Source organism: Hemicordylus capensis, chromosome 11 (genome assembly GCF_027244095.1).
Source record: "Hemicordylus capensis ecotype Gifberg chromosome 11, rHemCap1.1.pri, whole genome shotgun sequence".
NCBI lineage: Eukaryota > Metazoa > Chordata > Lepidosauria > Squamata > Cordylidae > Hemicordylus > Hemicordylus capensis.
In genome coordinates, this window is record NC_069667.1 from 18,869,726 (window position 1) to 18,890,565 (window position 20,840).

General features: G+C 45.9%; 1 protein-coding gene across 3 annotated transcripts in view; it reads right to left on the minus strand.

Moving 5' to 3' along the window:
- Window positions 1–20,840, minus strand: part of ARHGEF6 (Rac/Cdc42 guanine nucleotide exchange factor 6) — a 54,846-nt gene that overhangs the window by 21,800 nt on the left and 12,206 nt on the right. For 2 of the 3 annotated variants that reach the window (XM_053273955.1, XM_053273956.1), the window contains exons 3-13: window positions 16,194–16,318; window positions 14,633–14,834; window positions 12,221–12,288; window positions 10,222–10,316; window positions 8,991–9,086; window positions 7,355–7,477; window positions 7,094–7,232; window positions 5,913–5,972; window positions 3,861–4,007; window positions 3,491–3,577; window positions 634–712 (exon numbers count right to left, since the gene is read on the minus strand). In XM_053273955.1, coding sequence (XP_053129930.1) covers window positions 634–712; window positions 3,491–3,577; window positions 3,861–4,007; window positions 5,913–5,972; window positions 7,094–7,232; window positions 7,355–7,477; window positions 8,991–9,086; window positions 10,222–10,316; window positions 12,221–12,288; window positions 14,633–14,831 — 1,093 coding nt within the window. In that variant the 5' untranslated portion in view covers window positions 14,832–14,834; window positions 16,194–16,318. Of the gene's footprint in view, window positions 1–633; window positions 713–3,490; window positions 3,578–3,860; window positions 4,008–5,912; window positions 5,973–7,093; window positions 7,233–7,354; window positions 7,478–8,990; window positions 9,087–10,221; window positions 10,317–12,220; window positions 12,289–14,632; window positions 14,835–16,193; window positions 16,319–19,177; window positions 19,285–20,840 lie in introns of those variants that run through there. The other variant, XM_053273954.1, reaches the window with a different exon arrangement.

A 20,840-nucleotide genomic window follows, 5' to 3' on the forward strand; every position in this document is an offset into this window, starting at 1 on the left:
TGTACACTGCCAAGGAGCAGTTCTCCGTGCTTGTGTGAAGCGCTCCTGTAGTTTATATAGGGACATTTGTTATGAATTAAGAGTGCCCCTCCTAGCAAATTGCCCTGGCCGCCCAGATGAATTCTATGTTGGCTCTCTTTTGTCTGTTAGCGATGACAAAAGTTGCCAACTTTTGTCTTGCTGCCGTTCGAATTCCAAGGAAGGGTGTATCTGTATAGACGGATTCTATAAGGTTTACAAATAGCTGGATTAGCTTTTTAACAAACTTACTGTTGGAGCTGTATGTATATATATTTCTCTGGTCAGTGACCGTAAATAAACTGAACTGAACTGACAGTTTTATTATTAAACTGCAAATACGTCGTTACCACTTTTCAATGGACTTCTTACCACTTTAGAATAATCATGAGCAGCGTAAAAATATCTAACATTCAATCTCAACTCAACCTTCAATAATTATGAACATAAAAACACATAAAGCCTCTTCACATGAGTGTTTAAACCTGGATTATCTGCTTCTAACCTAGGATTACATGCTCATGTGAACCAGAACAAATGCCCCGAGCCCTGGTAGCTCAAATCTGGTTAACCCTGCTTCTAACCCTCCGTCTTAACCCAGGTTATTGTACTGACCTGAAATTTCAAAAGCACGGTCATTCCCATCCATTTCTTCTAATTTTGTCACCATCATTCCTGTCAAAGGCAGTTTTCCCTACACCATCCAGGGGGAAATATGTGTTATTAAGGTTGCTAGCTGACTTAAGAAATCTTAGTCAGCTAATCCAATCAGTTCTGATCAATTAATTGCTTGATTAAATTAAACGATTAAATTATAAGGCCTGGGCGCAGAGCATCTGCGCCTCTAATTCTCCCTTGTTCTCGACCCTCGCTCTCAGCCCTCCCCCCTTTTCTTCCCTCTTCCCCCCTCCAATGTTTTTTTCTCTGGCTGGCCTTCTCCCCCCACCCTGCCTCCACCACTTTCTCTCCCTGCCTGCCTGCCCACCCGCCCATTCACTGGCCTTATGTTCCCCACCACTGTCATTTTCCTCCCCCACCTCCCCTTGCTCGCGAACTCTCACGAGAGCTGCCACACATGAAATTAGCCATGGCTACTTCTTAGAGAATTATATATATAGATGATTAAAGCTGCACACATTTTCCTATGACTTAGCGCTAGTAACGTGCACGAACCGGTCTGCAGGCCATGTTAGAGGCCTGCAAATCAGTTCGTGCGTGGCCCGGTCCGTCGGTTCGTGCACACACCTACTTAGCACAGAGGTCTACAAATGGAGGCTTAGTTCACCAGCCAGCTATTACTTGGGGTCGCCACCAATCCCCTCTCCTCTCAGATCTTTTCCTGGTACATAGGCAGAGGTCATAGGAGAGAAGTGGGTTTTCTCTCGTTTTGCACTGGGATATGGTAAGAAACAGCGGGAGCCCTCTCCTCCTGCTCAGAAAGGGAGTCATGCTGTTTCTTACCTTCTCAAAAATGGTATTGGAAATGAGACCTTTGGGGAGGAGATTGGTGTGGTGCTGGGTGTCTTGCTTGCCTGAGGGCTGGGGACACTTGCCACTGGCGAGTGGGCAAGTGGATTTGTAGATGCCTGACTCAGCACCAGTTTTGAAGAAAACAGGCATTCTTTTTTCTAAGGTGGTACTTTGCAGAAGGCACCACTTCAGAAGAGGAATTCTCTCCTGTGAAGAGGGAATAACTCTAAGATGGTGCCCACTATCGTTTTTATACATCATTTTTATAAATAATGATCGTTTAAAAAATTGTCATGCCCAATTAACTGGAAATGTCTTAGGAGACTGACATGGATTTAATCCCCGAATCTACCTGAACAATCAATTAAAGGTTATTTTTATTACAATAGTTATACTGTACAGTCATTCCTGGCCAACTGCAGGTTTCCCAATCATGGTTTTGAGTATCCATGACTGGAAAATCCCCTTCAATCCTCTTACTCACTCCTGGTGATTTGGGGGGATTTTTTTCCCTATTTCCCATTGTATTTTGCAGTCCTTTCACGACCGCGGTTCCCCTAAACGCCTGTTTGCCATTGATTTCAATGGCTCGCCAACCATGAATTCTCCAACCGTGAGGTTTCCCCGGAACGGAACCCTCACGGTTGGTGAGGGACGACTGTATACAAAATCTACCTTTTCAACAACAAAGTTCTCCCAAGTGGTTTATACAACAGAAGGAATAAGAAAATGGCTCCCTGCCCCAAAGGACTCCCAATCCAAAAAGAGACACATGGGAGACACCAGCAACAGCCGCTGGAGGGACGCTATGCTGGGTCGGAACAGGGACAGTTGCTCTCCCCCTGCTAAATATAGGAGAACCACCACTTCAAAGGGGGCCTTTCTGCCCAGTTAGCAAGAGCTGGGTCATTAAAAACCGGACAAACAGTAGATCAGAAATATCAATAATCAATGGAAGATTCTGTTATTTGCTGCTCTAGCAAGAGGCTCCTCTGCCCTGACCTACTTTCTCCAGCCTCCTGTTACATGTGTGAATGCTTGTTAGGCCAAAGCCAGGCTTACATATTTTGGCCACTGCTGCCATCTCAGGGAAGAATGCTCACAGTGATTTTTGGCAACTTCTGCCCCTGGAGATGGAAAATAGGTGATGGCTTTGTTGCACTTACAGCTTTCTGTGTATTATGTGTGTTCTTTTGTATTATTGTGTATTTTTGTATTATTTTTGCATTATTATTTCTGTAATACACAGAAATAAGTGTATTTCTGTGTATTATGACCTCTTCTTTACACAGCATGGCATAGTGGTTAGAGTGTTGAACTAGGACTGGGAAGACCCGAGTTCGAATCCCCATTCAACCATGAAACTCACTGGGTGACTCTGGGCCAGTCACTTCTCTCTCAGCCTAACTTACCTCACTGGGTTGTTGTGAGGATAAAAATAACCATGTACACTGCTCTGAGCTCCTCGGAGGAAGAGCGGGATAGAAGTGTAAAAATAAAATAAATAAAATAAAATTTAAAAATCCCTACCCCCAATGATTACAACAGGACCATTTTTGCACAGAGGAAAGGGTCAGGGTAACAATGAACGAATGGTTGTCCTCTCTCCATGGAGAAACCTCTGGAGGACATTCCTGTGCATTTCCATTTTCCATTCTTCTGACAACATCAATAGTATTTTACAGCCGTTTTTGTGTTAGAACTTCTCAAAGTTTTCAAATCACCATTGGAAATGCGGCCACTGCAGGCCTAATGGCCAGGGCCATCAAAGCATGAGAACACACTGAAAGCTGGAAGCCCTGTAATGCTATCACCTCTTTCCCATCTCTAGGGCTGTAGAGTTCGTCAAAGAGCACAATGAGCCTTCGTCCTCCTGATGGTACTGCCCAGCCCAGCCGACTAGCCACAGGTACCCCTGAGGACTCTGGAATGCAACACCAATATGCACCTGGCCTCCTTCTGACAAGTCAAATCTCTGCCGTTCCAAATAGACACCACTCACCTGATATATGAACCCACTCATTCGCGGACTTGCCGAGAGGGTCAGGAGAACGTTTGAAAACAACATGAAGTACCTCTCTTCTCTCTCCTGAAACGAAGGTGGAAAGTTCATGCTTAGGCCCAGCTGTCGTTCACAAAATCAGAACCTGAAGGGATCTGAGCCCTGGGCATTGCCTGGAGGGAGGAACAACTCTTTGATGGATTTAGTCATCCGTCTAACTGGCACCCAATCACCACCTTTAAAACCACAACCATCTGTGGGGACGGGAGCCTTCTTCTCATGACTTGCCCTTGGGCAAGAAGAGGAGAAGGGGGAATTGGGGAAGGGAGTGGCTAGTCCTCATGGCTTGGGTGAAGCTCCACCCCCTCACCTCACTCCCTCCATACTGGACCATGACTTGAGACATATAGAGGACGCTGCCCATCGATCTGATATCTTCGCCTTCCCAGCCCTGGATGGATTCTGAAAGGATCTGCAGCTCAAGCTGTTTCCTCTTCCTCAGTTCCTGACACTGTGCCTGTCAAAAAAAAAAAGATACTGTCTCGGTGAAATACATGATCACAGACATTTCCTTCCCCAAGAAACAAAGGCAGATATAGATAGATAGATAGACAGATAGATAGATAGATACACACACACACACACACTCACATCACACTCACACTCTAGAATTGGGTGTCTGGTTTTAATCAATTTTTAGTCCTTATTGCTATTGTATCTGATCTGTATGCTATTTTATCTGCTATTTTGTTTTTTGGTTTTGTTTTATTACTATTTATTTATTACATTTAAACTGAGCCATTAGGTGGCTCATGCTCTGTCCTAAATTGCAGCATTGGTTTTCGTTTAAGTAGACTGTTGAAGTCATTCTATGGTATGCTGAGTTCTTTCTTGTTTCTCTTTTATGTTATGTTTTATGTTATGCTATGCTATGTTATAGCCAACTAATGGTGCAGCAGGGAAATGACTTGACTAGCAAGCCAGAGATTGTTGGTTCGAATCCCCGTTAGTATGTTTCCCAGACTATGGGAAACACCTATATCGGGCAGCTGCGATATAGGAAGATGCTGAAAGGCATCATCTCATACTGCACGGGAGATGGCAATGGGAAACCCCTCCTATATTCTACCAAAGACAATCACAGGGCTCTGTGGTTGCCAGGAGTTGATCCCAACTCGACGGCACACTTTACCTTTACACTACGTTATGTTATGATCTGTGGTGATAAAACAAAATAAACAAATCTGCCTCGGACTATCTAGCCCAAATTTAGATAATCCAATGGACTATCTAGCTCAGTTTTGTCTGTTCTGGTGGCATCGGTCCTCCAAGCTCTCATGCAGAGGTCTTTCCCAACGTTTCTACCCAAGATCCTTTTAACTGGTGATGCTGGGGAGGGAACTGAGACCATCAGCGTGCAAGATGCACTTTGGCAATGTGCTACGGACCCCCTCACGTCGCTAAGTTTTAAAATTAACTCTGTCAGCATCCTTTCCTGTTTTCATTGACATTTTATCTCCCACCTGCTAACCAGCTTGTGTGGGGGGGGACACCCAACCCACAACATTTGCATTTTCTCTGCTGAAGGAGGAAGCGGGTATCTTGCTGGTTACAATGAAAGCAAGAGAAATTTCACTTTCCTGAGAAGCAAATATCAAGCCTTTACCATGGAAAGATTGCCCCCCTGTGGACAGCTCAACTCCCTCTCTTTTAGCATTATTTGTTTACCGTATTTATATGCTGCCCCATATAAAATCTCTAGGCAATTGATCATTAAAACCCCAACAACAATTAATAAAACCTTAAATCATATAAGGCACATTAAAGTAGCCATCAACAAATTTTTAAAACACTATAAACTAAAAGCCTGATAAAAGAGATGCGTTTTCAGGAGTTGCTTCAGGAGAGCCAGAGATGAAGAGGTTCTGATTTCATTTGGGAGCCTGTTCCAGAGACCGGAGGGCACTCTAGAGAAGACCCAGTTTTGGGTCCCCACCAAACGAGCCAGCGGTAACCATAACTGGACCTCCCCTGATTATCTTAATAGACGGCGGGGTTCATGAAGAAGAAGGCGCTCTCTTAAATTAATAAATAATAATAATAATAATAATAATAATAATAATAATAATAATAATAATAAATAATAATAATAATAATAATAATTCAATTTCTATACTGCCCTTCCAAAAAGGGCTCAGGGCGGTTTACACAGAGAAATAAACAAATAAGATGGCTCCCTGTCCCCAAAGGGCACACAGTCTAAAAGAAACATAAGACAGACACCAGCAACAGTCACTGGAGGTTCTGTGCTGGGGGTGGATCGGGCCAGGTTGGGATAAAAGTGTAGCAAGAATATAGAAAAATTATCCCTTGAGACACCTTTTCATTTCATATAATTTCACCAGGAGTGTCTGAGACCTACCACAAGGGACTTGAAGGATGCCACGGCTTTCAATACTTCTTCGTGGTCTGGATGAGCCTCCTGCAGAAGGGGAAAATTCTGGGGTTAGTTTCAAAGAGCGATAGACCCAGAATGGCAGAAAGACCTCTCACACTTGTATTGCACAAATCAGCAATATAGGCAAACCTCGTTATCCGTGGATCCAGCATCCACGGTTTTGCATATCAGCAGTCGAGTAATTAATACCTGACCTTGGTATATGGGGGAGGGGCAAAAAAAGGGTTAAAGCTGTGTGTCCGCAGATTGGGGATGGCCAGAAATGACCTTGGAGGTCATTGCTGGGTGCCATTTTGTAAAATGAGTCATTTTGTGGCTCATTTAGGTTGAAAACAGCATTTCCCCCATGAAAAATTGTGGAAAATTTGAAGCATTTGAACTTCTGGGAGGCATTGCTGGATAGCTGGAGTCCTGCAGAGCACTGTAGGGCATTTTATTTCACCCTTTTAAAAACCCACCCCCCGTTTCCCCTGCGATTTTCAACCTCCGGGAACCTAACCCCTCCAATCCCATAGACTTTAATGCCTATTGAAATCCACGGTTTCAGCATCCGTGGTATTATCGCGGAACGGAACCCCCCCCAGATACCAAGGTCCACCTGTACAGGATAGCGTCAGATGCTGGTGGAACAAGGGTTGGGGTTACAGTCACACTGCAAGCCTTATTGGCAATTCCAGTATTAAACTGAATTGGCTGTTGTTGTACTTGCAAGTGGAAGACATACTGTATTTACTTGAATCCAAGACTAGATTTCTTTCAAGTTCTTTGGTGTTAGCAATCAGGGAATTGTCTTAAATTCAGAGCCCTGTTCTTTTGGGGTACACACAAGTGCAACCTGTATTTAAACTTCTATTTTTAAGGGGGTCATCCTAACTTCAGAGTCGTTTTCTGTTCGGGTAAATACGGTATAGCACTTTAACCATAGAGTTGCAGAGATAGAGCGACCGTCTGATAGGGAAGCATGGCCAGTGATGGCTCTCAGTTTGATACTGGATGGCAATGAAAACGCCTCAAAGCACAGAAACGATACCAGAAGTCTACCATGAATGGGGCAAAGAGCCTCTACTTCATCATTCAATGCTTGAGATGGGGCAAATCTCCACCCAACTACCACCCTTGGCTAGCAGGCATGGGCCAGAGGCTACCTCCATGTGCCGCTCCAGTTCTTGGAGGAGGGAGATATATTTATCCAGCCTGATGAAGGGTTTGCTGAGACTTGTAGTTAAGGTCAGTATCCCTTGGCAAGCCACCCCTTGGATCTCCATAAATTTCTCCAGTTCATCACTAGAAGACAAAGACACAACGTGATACAGAATTGGTTTAATGGACTACTGGTCTGTGGCTGGACCAAAATAGGTTCCTAGGTTTTCTTAATGGCAGCCAATACGACTTCTTGTTTTAATTACCTGTGTTGGGTCAAGACGTTGACCGCAGAAGGATGGTTAGCACAATAGGTGAGGTACAGACATCTGAACTGGGGCATCAGGCCAAGGAAGCAACCTCCCACCCTTTGCTGGTGCTCTGGAAGCCTGGAGATGATACGAGGATGGTTATTATCACAGTGCGCTTCAGAGATCATACAGCACAGAGGACATGCTGTGAGTTCACCTCCGGTGAGCCTCTGTCTCTGAGCCTAGAACCCTCATCTACCACAAGGCCGTAATGGCTGTCTCAAAATGCAAATATGTCCTGCTTGCAATGTCCGGCTGCAAATCCAGTTTCATTCCTCACTTCCCAAGTTCTTAGGAACCTAGGCAGCTGCCATATACTGAGTCAGACTTTTGATCCATCTAGCTCAGTATTGTTTACACAGACTGGCTGCGGCTTCTCCAAGGTTGCAGGCAGGAGTCTCTCTCAGCCCTCTCTTGGAGATGCTGCCAGGGAGGGAACTTGGAACCTAGATGCTCTTCCCAGAGTGGCTCCATCCCCTGAGGGGAATATCTTGCAGTGCTCACACTTCTAGTCTCTTATTCATATGCAACCCCCTGCTTAGCTAAGGGGACAAGTCATGCTTGCTACCACAAGACCAGCTCTCCTTTCTCAGACCAGCTCTCTCTTCTTCCATTGGGAATTTAAACCGAGCACTTCCATCCATTCTGATTCTTGAGAATCTACTCTCAGAACACCTCAGACATTAAAAACAACAAAACCCGGTGCTCCACGGGCTTCCCATTCTGTGGGTGGTTGGCACCCTATGTGCACTGCACCACAACCTGCTCTAGGCCACCCTGGTGCCCCTCACCCCCACCCCAGTGAAGTTATGGGGCTGCTGAATTTCCCCATTATTCCCTATAGGGAAAAATCTTAAAGAAAAACTTCGGGGGGGGGGGAAATTAAAAATCACCCCTTTCAACAATTTATTTGAAATCTGGGTGGTAGCAGGCACTAATTGGGGCACTACCACCTGACCCACTCTTCTGCCCCAGAAACCCCTTTTCTGCCCCGAATCTGCCACAAAGACATGCCAACTTCAATTTTGTTTTTAAAAACACAACTTTGCCCAATTTCTTTGAAATCTGGATGGTAGCTTCCTTGCACCCATTGGGCACTGCCAACCACCACAACCTGCTCTGGGCCATCCTGGTGCCCTCCCACCCCCGTTATAACTAAGTTATAACAGTTATAACTAAGTTATAACTGAGTTATAACTAAGGCTGATGAAATCCCCATTATTCCCTATGGGATAAAGCTTAAAGACGCGTGAACTTCAAAAATCTTTTAAAAATCACCCCTTTGCCCAATTTCTTTGAAATTTGGGTGGTAGCTTCCACTCACTGGGCACTACCATCCACACCACTCTTTTGCCTCAGGAACTCCCCCCCTTTTTTGCCCCGAATCAATTTGGATTCAGAAAATTCTTGTACAAATTGAATCTGGGGTGATTTGCTGGGGGGTGAGATTCAGACCCAAAAAAAGTTGGGGGTGATTTGATACGGGTACAAATCAAATCGAAAAAATCAATTTGTGCACATCCCTAATAAGCAGGCTTTGAATTACATCTGTGTATTTGTGTGTGTATATAAACATCCTCGGATAACTTACTTGGCACATTCTTCCAGAGCCTGATTGAGCGTTTGCTGAAAGGTGCAGATTTCATCCACATTTCCAAGTAATGACGCAATATCCATCACACTCAGCCTAGAAGGATTCAGACACCAAGAGGGTGTATTTTTAGTTGAATGTAGCACACGGAACATGAAAAGAACTGATGGAAGCTGAAAATCCCACCTGCTCCCAGGGCTTTTGTCTGCCCAGCATGATCACTAGAGGGTCCTTTGCTCCATGTGCCAACGTTGAGAGAGGCTAAACTGTTGTGCACACAGGACAGGGCCTTCTCTGCTGTTGCCCCCAGGCTCTGGAATGCTCTCCCAGCAAATGTCCACTCCTTGACATCTGTGGCTGTTTTTAAAAAGAACTAAAGACCCTTTTATTTGTTCAGGCTTTGACCCCTTAGGGGCTGCCGGGGCTCTCAGCTTTCCTGTTTCTGTTTGTCCTTTTAATGATTGTTTTTTTGTGGGTTGGTTTGTGTTTTGTTGTTTTTTTGCTATTTCATGGTTGTTATTGTTTCACTGATTTTAAGGTTTTAGATGGAATTTTATTGTATTTTAACTTTTGTAAACTGCCTTGAGATGCATTATGAAAGGCGGTATGGAAACGGAATGAAAGAAAGAAAGAAAGAAAGAAAGAAAGAAAGAAAGAAAGAAAGAAAGAAAGAAAGAAAGAAAGGCTGTCCTCCTTGCGAGGAGACTTGGTGGGGCGATGTGAGGGAGGCTGGAGGTTTGGGTTGACCTAGGCTGCCGCCGTGGTATTGCTCTCCCTGAGTGAGTGAGTGAGTGAGCAGGAAGAGGGGGCACGCCACGTGAGCGGGGTAGGGGGGCAGGCCAGGTGAGCGTAGGGGAGTGGGGAGGTCTCTGGGTTGAGGGGGCTGTGGCAGGGGGCAAGGGGAGCAAACAAGTACTAGCACACAGATGCTCTGTGCGGGTTCAGCTAGTTGTTATTATCTCAGCTTCAGGCTGCGGCTTCTATGCGACTAATTATTAGTCACGCAATCCCACGACTAAGCCTGCCATCTGGGAAAGGCCCAGGAAAAAAGGAAGCAGAGGGGGACTGCAGCCTCCATCAGTAAAATAAATTACAATCCGCTAGTATATAGAGCACAGATTCTAGAACTGGAAAAATCAGATGTTTAAGCACAAATAATCGTTGAGGAGTCACGTCGACGAAGGACCAACTGCTCTTCATGCTAATCAGTCCAAAACGACGCAGATCTTACTTGTCATAGGACTGGAGTGGCCTCAGGTACGTTCCTAGAAGCGACTGCAGTTCCTTGGCATAGTCCCGCTCTGTTTCCAGAATATTCTGAAGTACCTAAAAAGAGAGAGCGAGAGAGAGAAAGAGAGGAGATGTGAACAGAAACAGCACACTCCTTCATAAACTGCACTGGTTCTCAACCTTGGGTGCCCAGACGTTGTTGGACTACAACTCTCATCATGCCCTGCCAAAACGTCTTCTAAATTGTTTGGCATTGTATCCTTGGTCTGTGATGATTGAATGTGCTGTGTGTTTTTAATCTCGTGGTTTTATTGACTGATTGATCTAGTCAACATTTCTTGTATACCGCCTCCTCCAAAAACTCTAGGCGGTGGACAATAACAATAAAAAACAGTTAAAGGGCAAAAGCCTGGCGGAAAAGGTAGGTCTTGAGCAGGGCCTTAAAAGCCACTAAGGAGGGGGCTGCACGAAGCTGGGGGGTGGGGGAGTGTTCCAAAGAAGAGGGGCGGCCACAGAGAAGGCCCTCCTAGGCTTTAATGTTGTGTCGTAAGCCACCCAGAGAACAATTTGTTATGGGTCGCCTAACAAATTAAGTGCCTTATTATGGTTATTGTTATTTTGGTTCTCTTCGCTCCTCTCTGCTCTCCGCCCAGCTCAGCCTGACGCCTCTGTTAAAAGAGGAAGAAGGACTGAGTCATCCTCCATCACCCAAAAGGGCATGTTCCCAGCTGTGGAGATCACAAGGGCCGTCTCACTGCAGTGGGATGCCAGCAGTCTTAAGAGTGAACTCCTTTATCTCCCTTTCTAATAATAAAACAACTTCCAACAGACAATGGGGAAATGCACTCGACGTTCGGCATCCTGTCGGTTCATCCACATACCAACATTTTAATTTCAGAAGGCAGGCAATCTGCGTACCAACATTTTTAATTTCAGCTTGTTTGGAATCTAAAAATGTACTCCTCTCTCTAGTTCTTAGTTCAAGCAGTTTTCTGGGACTGGAAAGGCCCAGCCAGAAAAACAACACAGGATGTGGCTGTTTTTTAAATGCCAGTATAATCCCCGTCCTGATTTTTGCGGCTTGTTTTGTCCTCTGTCTTGAACTTTTCCCTTCATCGTAACATGCACCAGCAGAGCTAGAAGTCATGGTGGAAGGCCAAACAGATTTGAAGGGAAAGACTCCTTCCGGCATGGATTTGGGGAGAGGGGAGCTTCTGTTCACATTTATTTATTTATTTATTGCATTGCATTGCATTGCATTACGTTGTTACATCAAATAAAATAATGTAATATAATAAATTTATTACTTTATTACTTTATTTATTTATTTCATTTCATTGCACCAGGATTTATTAACCTTGGGCCCCCAGATGTTGATGGACTACAACTCCCATCATCCCCAGCCATGTCCATTGTGGTTGGGGATGATGAGACTTGTAGTCCATCAACATCTGGGGGCCCGAGGTTAAGATACCCTGCATTACACAATTAGGATTGTGTATCAGCTAACTTATGCTCAGTTAGCGCCCTGCTAACTGAGCCAAGAAGAGGCACCTTTTCAAGTGGCAATTCTCTTCTATTTAGCAGGGGGAGAGCAACTGGCCCTCTCCATCCCCAGCACAGCATCTCTCCAGTGGCTGATGCTGGTGTCTATCTTATGTTTCTTTTTAGACTGTGAGCCCTTTGGGGGGCAGGGAGCCATCTTATTAATTGATTATTTTTTTCTCCATGTAAACCGCTTTGGGAACTTTTGTCAAAAAGTGGTATATAAATATTTGTTTGTTTGTTTATCAGTCTTTGCAGAATACAAGCTTTGTTAGCACCTGAAAAATATTATATAGCACCTGAAAAAGCTCCAAAGAATTAAGCAGAGCACTGTTCTAAAAAAAAAAAAGACCATGCACCCTGCAGGCTGACCTTTTTTTTTTTTTAAAGTGACTCACACCAAAAGTAGTTCTAATGAATAGCACTGAGTGATAATTGAGGGTTTAACGGCTTACCACAGCATAGTAATTCTTTGTAAGTTGAGGGCTTTCAGCTTTCATTGCTTTCGGGGAGAGCGGTTTATCTGGAGGAGAAAGAGCGGAAGTTGTTATACAGAACTGTCCTTATTCTATCAGCGGGGTCCACTGGCATCTTGAGCAGAATTTAAACAATCACACTGACAAGAAACAGATCTTAACTGCATGACTGCAAAGACACGGAAGGAGGCAACAAGCCACATTCCCTCCCTGGCAGCATCTCCAGTTAGGGCTGAGAGCGACTCCTGCCTGCAACCTTGAAAAAGCCGCTGCCAGTCTGGGTAGACAATACTGAGCGAGATGAAGCAAGGCTCTGCTCAGTAGAAAGCAGCTTCCTACATTCCGATGATATGATGCTATGTCTGTTTTATTACTATTTCTGTTATGATAAATAGCAGGCTTTATGATTCATTGATGTTGTTATTGTTATTATTCTACCAAAAGAAAATAGGTCCACACGTATACTAAGGACCAAAAAACAACAAACCACGTGAGTGCGGAAAATTGTCCAATCGTGAATACAAAACTTCCAAAATTAATAAGTATGTTTATAAATAATCATAAAGTTAGTAATAATACATATATCCAAGATTTAAATCCAAGGACTGTGCTATACACCACCCAAAAGCTCTTATATGGGTATGAGAATAGGTACTACACAAAAAAGATAACCGCATACAGGCCCATACGTACTAAAAGCCTTGCAGTAAAGCCCACTGTCTGAAATTGCTCCTTGAGTCTCCAGATTGGACCATTTTCCGCACTCACATTGTTATTATTCTAAGCCGCCTTGGGGAGACTGTATTGGTAGGATATAAACGCTGTAAACAAATTCAATGCACTGTACAAAGCAACAATTAACAGAAAGAGGCAGCTCTCTGCCCCAGGGAGCTTACAATCTGACTCTGGAACTGCAATGCAGCCACAGACGATGGCAGGGGTTCCCGACGGTGGGTCTCCAGATGTCGCCCAACTACAACTCCCATCATCTCCAGACACAACGGCTGGAGGACATTGGGGCTGGGGGTCATGGGAGTTGTAGTGCATCTGCATCTCGGGAGCCGCGGTGGGAAACTCCTGGGCTATGGCTAATGGCGCCACCTGATAAACAACTTCTAATTCTATTGCAAAAGTAGAAGTGAGAGTATAAAGAGGAGCATAAATAGGACCCATTCGCCTCCCACACCGCCTTGGCTTCCCCCTCACAGGACGTCCAATCCCCGCGGCAGTCGCAAGACCTCGTGGTCTTGCCAGTGTGTCCTGAACGGACAACTGTGGGGAAGCTGGATTTTGAGTTGCAAGGGCCTGGAGAGAGAGATCATCATCACATGACAGCCACGCCGAAACAGATCAAAGCCTGCCGTGACGATCCCGCAGCCGGAGGTTTGCTGTCTGCTGCAATGCCGTGTGACTGGCTGGCCGCAGCCATCGGGCCAGAGTAGCCTGTCTGGGAGCGTTGCTTCTTCTGCCGTGTTGCCCCCAGCCTGAAACTGCCGGTGTCTGTTTTGCAGAAACGAAGCCGCTGTATTTCTAAAACCTCTTTCAGGAAGAGATCAAAAACACAGCCGGCCCCCGGGCGATCTGGGAGCAGAGTCTCCGAGGCAATGTGTTATCAGTTAGTTGAATTCCTTTCTTTTTCCCATTTACACAGCATCATCTGGGTATGGGGTGCTGGACGAAGGGGTCAGGCCCCTGCCCCGAGGGGCTTACAGTTTAGAAGCCCACACAGGAGAGACGGCAAGGAAGGGGAGGGGAACGGAGGCAGGAATCGCCCTGTAACACAGGGGTTCTCAAAGCTCAGTCCCCAGAGGTTGCTGGATTACAACTCCCATCATCTTGTGTGAGAGGAGAGCTGGTCTGGGGGTAGCAAGCGTGACTTGTCCCCTTAGCTAAGCAGGGTCTGCCCTGGTTGCATTTGAATGGGAGACTTGGATGTGTGAGCACTGGAAGATAATTGCCCTCGGGGGATGGAGCCGCTTTGGGAAGAGCAGAAGGTTCCAAGTTCCCTCCCTGGCAGCATCTCCAAGATAGGGCTGGGAGAGATTCCTGCCTGCAACCTTGGAGAAGCCGCTGCCAGTCTGGGTAGACAATACTGAGCTAGATAGACCAAGGGACTGACTCAGTATATGGCAGCTTCCTATGTACCCCGTCATGTGGATGATGGGAGTTAAGAACATAAGAACAGCCCTGCTGGATCAGGCCCAAGGCCTATATAATCCAGCATCCTGTTTCACACAGCTTGGAGGACCCCTGCAGTAAGTGATCCCTGCAGTAAAGCCATTGTGGCCGTGGATGATGGGGATTGTAGTCCAACACCCTCTGGGGACCCAACTTGGAGGACCCCCGCGGTAAGTGTTTTCTTACTACTAAGAAAAAGGAATATTCTCTTACCAGTAGATTTAATTTCTCTGACGTAGTTGCTGGGGAACCAGCCGGTCCTCCCGTTGAGGGTCCCTTCCCACCATCCCCCTTCTTCGACCCGGGTGACGTAGATGATGTCGCCTTTGTTGATTGAGAGCTCGTCCTCGTTGGTCTGCTTAAAGTGGAATCTGGCCTTGACCACCAGCTGGTAACCGCCATTTTCAGTCATCTCCTAGGGCAGGCAGACATGGAGGGCACTTATAACAGCAACAAGCAACCAACAGAAGAAGAATCAGGAGCACCCTCATAAAAATGGCAGGTGGTGCTTGCCCTCTGAAAAGAGGCATTCTCTCTCAAACAGGGAGGAATGCTTCTTCTAAGAGGAGCAGATGGCAAGTGCTGTCTTAGCAAAGGCTTCTTCTTGCTCACAGGAGAGAATACCTCCTACAAGATGATGCCTGCTGCAACACATATATGCTGTTGGCACACATCATCTTAAAAGAGGCATTCCCCTTTCTCCCTCAAACAAGGAGGAATGCCTCTGCTAAGATTAGGTCTCTTGTGATACACACATGCCATCTTAAAAGAGGCACTTCCCCTTCCTCAAACAGGAAGGAATGCTTCTTCTAAGATTAGATGTGTTGTGATACCAATGGGCAGATGGCAAACACCCTCTTAAAAGAGGTATTCCTTCTTTTCTTGAAGAAAGCCTCTTCTAAGATGGTGCTCTCTGTGTCCATTATGACATACACATGCATTGCAAAACAACAAAGCTAGGCTTTTAGCTTAAGAAACATTGCTTTACTCATAAGCAGATTTAATTAACTGACTGAAATTTATATGATCAATTTACTTAGGCCAGAGGTGGGCAAACTTGGCCCTCCAGCTGTTTTTAGACTACAACTCCCAGCATCCCCAGCCACAATTTATCGTGGCCAGGGAAGATGGGAGTTGTAGTTTAACACTACCTGGAGGGGCACGTTTTCTCATTCCTGGCTTAGGCTATGATTTCTTCAACTGAGTGACATATCTAGTTAGAATCAAACACCTTGCATGTATGTAGTGTTTTTGCACCTTCAAAGCGCTTTACAGACATTAGAGTTATCCTTGCAACAACCCTGCAAGGCGAGTGAGCCTTATGATCCCCATATTGCAGATGGGAAAGTTAAAGCTGAAGGGAGCCCCTTTTCTAAGCCACCCAGAGAATACAAGGCAGAGTTCAGGTTCGAATCGGGGAATTCAGGGCAGAGTTCAGGTTCGAATCGTGGAATTCAGGGCAGAGTTCAGGTCCGAATCGGGGAATTCAGGGCAGAGTTCAGGTCCGAATCGGGGAATTCAGGGCAGAGTTCAGGTCCGAATCGGGGAATTCAGGGCAGAGTTCAGGTTCGAATCGGGGAATTCAGGGCAGAGTTCAGGTCCGAATCGGGGAATTCAGGGCAGAGTTCAGGTCCGAATCGGGGAATTCAGGGCAGAGTTCAGTGTTGGGTTGCTTTGCTGGCATGCAACATGACCCCAGAGCTGGGACTCCTGCCCTCCCGCTTCTCTTGCCATCTCCCCACATGCCCCCCCAGGCAGCTTAAACGAGACATACCACTGCTCCTGACTGCCTGCGCAAAGCTCTTCTGGTAGAGGATGGTCCTTGTTGGAGAGGGTGGGACTCACCCGCAGCGCAGCTAGGAGATGGCAGACGTGAGCATGGCCTGGCCGACTGTTGGTCTGGATTTGAGGAGACAGGAAAGCAGGAAGACCCCAGCAAGGGGTGACTTTAACTCTCGGGTTGTGGGTCTGCTCGGTGGTGTGCTGGGACTGGTGGCAAAGTGGTGTGCGGAATGATCCCCACGAACTGGGCAAAGAGGTGCCTTGAAAAACAGGGGTTCTCCACCTTGAGCATTTCCAGATGGGGCTTTTAGCTCACTTCTCCTCTGGATCGGCCAGATTTACCCCGAAGCCCCTGCGCGCTATCGAGGAGCACTCCACACGCGATTCGGGTTTTTCATTAGACATTGGAACATTGCCCGATTTATGTCCAGGGTAAAAAAAAAATCCATTTTTGCATTGGGGTGGTTTTTGGGTTTTTGGCAAATTCAAACTCGTACTAAAGCCTTGCAGTAAAGCCTGCTGTCTGAAATTGCTCGTTGAGTCTCCAGATGGCGTTGGACTACAACTCCCATCACCCCCAGCTGCAATGGACTTTGGGGGTGATGGGAGTTGTAGTCCAACGCCGCCTGGAGACCCAAGGTGGAGAAGCCCTGCTTTAAAGTGGTGGTCTCCTTTATATGTAGCAAGGGGAGCACAAGTGTTCCTATTCAACCCCAGCGTCACTCTAATCGCTGTTGCTGGCGTCGCTCTCGTGCTCATTTTTAGACTGTTTGCTTCTGGGACAAGGTATCATCCTTCCATTCCTTTTGCTATGTAAACTGCTTTGAGGACTACCGTTTTGTTTTGTTGAGAAGCAGTATAAGAATATTAATAATATGTGCTTGATATTGCATCGCATCCTTGGTCTATGCAACCAGGACGGACCCTGCTTAGCTAAGGGGACAAGTCATGCTTGCTACCACCAGACCCGCTCTCCTCTTGTAGTGGTCCCATGTGGCTTCTGGCAAGAGTACCTCCCAGCCTTCCTCCCCACCCCTCCTCCAGGTGCAGATTCAGTTTTAATTCAATTTTTTTTGGAAAGAATTCCATGTACAATTTTAATTTAAAATGACAAGTTGTGTTTTGATTGCAAGCTCTTTGGGGCAGAGACCTGTCCTCTGGTTCTTGCCTAAGCGGCACGTGCTCAGACGGAACTAGATAAATAACAGGAAAATCTTGAAATAGAGATACCAGGGATTGAGCTTGCAAAGCACATGCTATGCCACTAAGCTACAAGCCTTTCCCACCACTTACAACCGGACTCCAGCTGCTAGATATGAGCTCACAAATCAAAAGGGCCATGCGCCTCTCTGTGAGAACACAGTTTTCAGTCCATGAGCCAGGCCCAGAAATTGTGGCTATCAGCACCATCTTAAGAGACAGAGGCTCATAGTCATTTTTGGCAATGTCTGCCCTGTTAGATATAGGAAATCGCTGTCTGATAGCATTGTTACAAATACAATGAATATTTATTTATATAGTGCTTTTTCAACAAGAGTTCCCAAAACAGTTTACATAGATATAAAAATAAATAAGTAAAATGCCTCCTTCTCTCTAAAGGGCTCACACTCTAAAAAAGAAACACAAGAGAGACACTAGCAGCAGCCACTGGAGGGAGGGATGCTGTGCTGGGGATGGATAGGGCCAGTTGCTCTCCTCCTGCTAAATATAAGAGAATCACCACTTTTAAAATATGCCTCTTTGCTTGGTTAGCAGGGGATTGTCCCTAACTCCAAATGATTAGGGTAACATTGCAGTCGTTTTTGCACAGAGGAAAAGGATAGGGTAACAATGAATGAACAGTTGTCCTCTCTCCATGGAGTCATCTTTGCAGGATATTCCTGCCTATTTTCATTTCCGTTCCTCAACAACATCGGCAAACGTTTAAAAGCTTTCAAAACACCATTGCAAATTTAGCCGCTGCAGGCCCAATGGTCAGGACAAGGAAAGCCCAATAATACATAGAAAGCGGAAAGTCTCGCAAAGCAATCGCCTCATTTCCATCTCTAGGGCTGCAGACCTTGTCAAAAATCACAAGGAGCATTCGTCCGCCTTCATCAGGGCTGCTCAACTTCGAGCCTCCAGCTGTTTCTGGACTACAACTCCCATCATCCCCAGCCTCCGTGGTCAATAGTCAGGGATTATAGGAGTTGTAGTCCTTGTAGAGAGCCAGCATGGCGTAGTGGTTAGAGTGCTGGACTGGGACCGGGGAGACCCAAGTTCAAAACCCCATTCAGCCATGAGACTTGCTGGGTGACTCTGGGCCAGCCACTTCTCTCTCAGCCTAACCTACTTCACAGGGTTGTGGTGAGGAGAAACTTAAGTATGTAATACACTGCTCTGGGCTCCTTGGAGCAAGAGCGGGATATTAAAAAAATGTTAAAATAAATAATAAAATAAAATAAAAAATACTATCTTACAGTGCTCGCACATGGAGTCTCCCATTCAAATGCAAACCAGGGGGGAACCTGCTTAGCAAAGGGGAAAATCCACGCCTGCTACCGCAAGGCCAGCTCTCCACCATCCTTGTCTGTCTCAGACATTCCCCCGAAGCCGGCTTCAGATGGCCCAGAGGAGAGCAAATGGCACGTTCTTCCCATCTAACAGGCCTCTGGATTCCTGGCAGTACACCGGGGATACGGAAAACCCACACTACAGGCACGAAAACAGGCTGACATTTGACGCGGGTTGCCACAGATGTTCTGTTTGTGGGGAAGTGGGAAGAGGAGGCAGGCTGCCACCGAGGGGGAGAGGCTGGCTTTCGGTGTGTCCTTTTCTTCCACTGACTATCAAAGGCAAAAACACATCCCCACGTCATTGCCACGGCCGCATCGGCTGCATCGTGCTGCCCCAATCACCTCCTGCGACACGGCATAAAGGAGCTTCCCCCCCCCCTCACTCCGAGGCTTATGCAAAAAGGTCAAACGCAAGGCTTACCCCTCATGTCCGCTCAGCGGTGATGCTACATCACGTAAATGGCCCGCATTCTTCTCTGCCAGGGACAGCTTGCCATCTGATCATGCAGGATGCTCTACCTAGCACTGTGCTCTCTGCGCACAAGCCTAGCTTGCTATCCTTGTGGGGGGGGGCATCCTTTTTTTGTTTCCTCTTTGAAATAAGGATGCATTGCAACCCGGTTGTGCCTAGAGGTGCAGTTGGGAATGCAATTATTTACATATGCTTTCACCCTAACCCTGACAGGCAGCTGCCATATACTGAGTCAGACTCTTGGTCTATCCAGCTCAGTAATGTCTACACAGACTGGCAGTGGCTTCTCCAAGGTTGCAGGCAGGAATCTCTCTCGGCCCTATCTTGGCAACGTACTGTATGCTTTGGTAGTTTGTTGGTTCAATAAAAAAATCTTGTCCTATTAAAAATAAATAAATAAATAAATAAATAAATAAATAAATAAATAAATAAATAAATCTTGTCCTATATTGGAGATGCTGCCAGGGAGGGAACTTGGAACCTTCTGCTCTTCCCAGAGCGGCTCCATCCCCTGAGGGGAATCTCTTCCAGTGCTCACACAGCAAGTCTCCCATTCATATGCAAGCAGGGCAGACCCTGCTTAGCTAAGGGGACAAGTCATGCTTGCTACCACAAGACCAGCTCTCCTGGCTAAACATACTGGGTCTGACTCAGTATAAAGCAGCTACTACTGCTCAGGATCATCCAGCTGCTACATCTGTAAAGATTAGAGCCCTATGTGGAAAGGGAAATACCAGATGTTCAAGCTGTTTTCAGAAAAGGCCGAGGAACAAGAGACATCGTTGCTGATGCACGCTGGATAAGTGAGAAAGCCCAAGAATACCAAAAAGAAGTTAATATGTGCCTTATTGACTACAGAAAAGCCTTCAATTGTGTCGACCATGTCAAGTTGTGGAATATCCCTAGGAAAATGGGTGTCCCAGAACATCTCTTTGTTCTCATGAGAAACCTACACAGGACAGGAAACCACAGTGCAGACGGAACCTGGTGAAACAGACTGGTCCAAGATCGGCAAAGGAGTAAGACAAGGCTGTACACTTTCTCCTTCTTTATTCAATTTATATGCTGAGCATATACTGAGAGAAGCTGGACTGGAAGAAGATGAGCGTGGTTTTAAAGTTGGAGGAAGAAACATCGATAACCTGTGCTACGCTGATGACACCACTCTGATAGCTGAGAATGCAGATGATCTGCAAGCTCTAGTAATGAAAGTCAAGGAGCACCGTGAAAAAATGGGACTACAAGTAAATGTAAAGAAGACTAAACTAATGACAAAGGGTACAGCAACCAGTTTTAGAATTGACAATTAAGACACTGAAGTGGTGGATAGCTTCTGCCTTTTAGGATCGACCATTGACAGGAAAGGATCCAGCAGTCAAGAAATACACCACAGACTAGCACTTGGTAGGGTTGCAATGAAGGCCTTGGAAAGGATATTTAGATGCCGTGATGTGTCTACACCAACAAAAATGAGAATCATTCGGACCATGGTTTTTTCCGTGATACTCTATGGATGCAAAAGCTGAAGAAGCAAGATAGAAAAAGCATTGATGCTTTTGAAATTTGGTGCTGGAGAAGACTTTTGAGGACAGCCAGGAAAACAAACAAATGG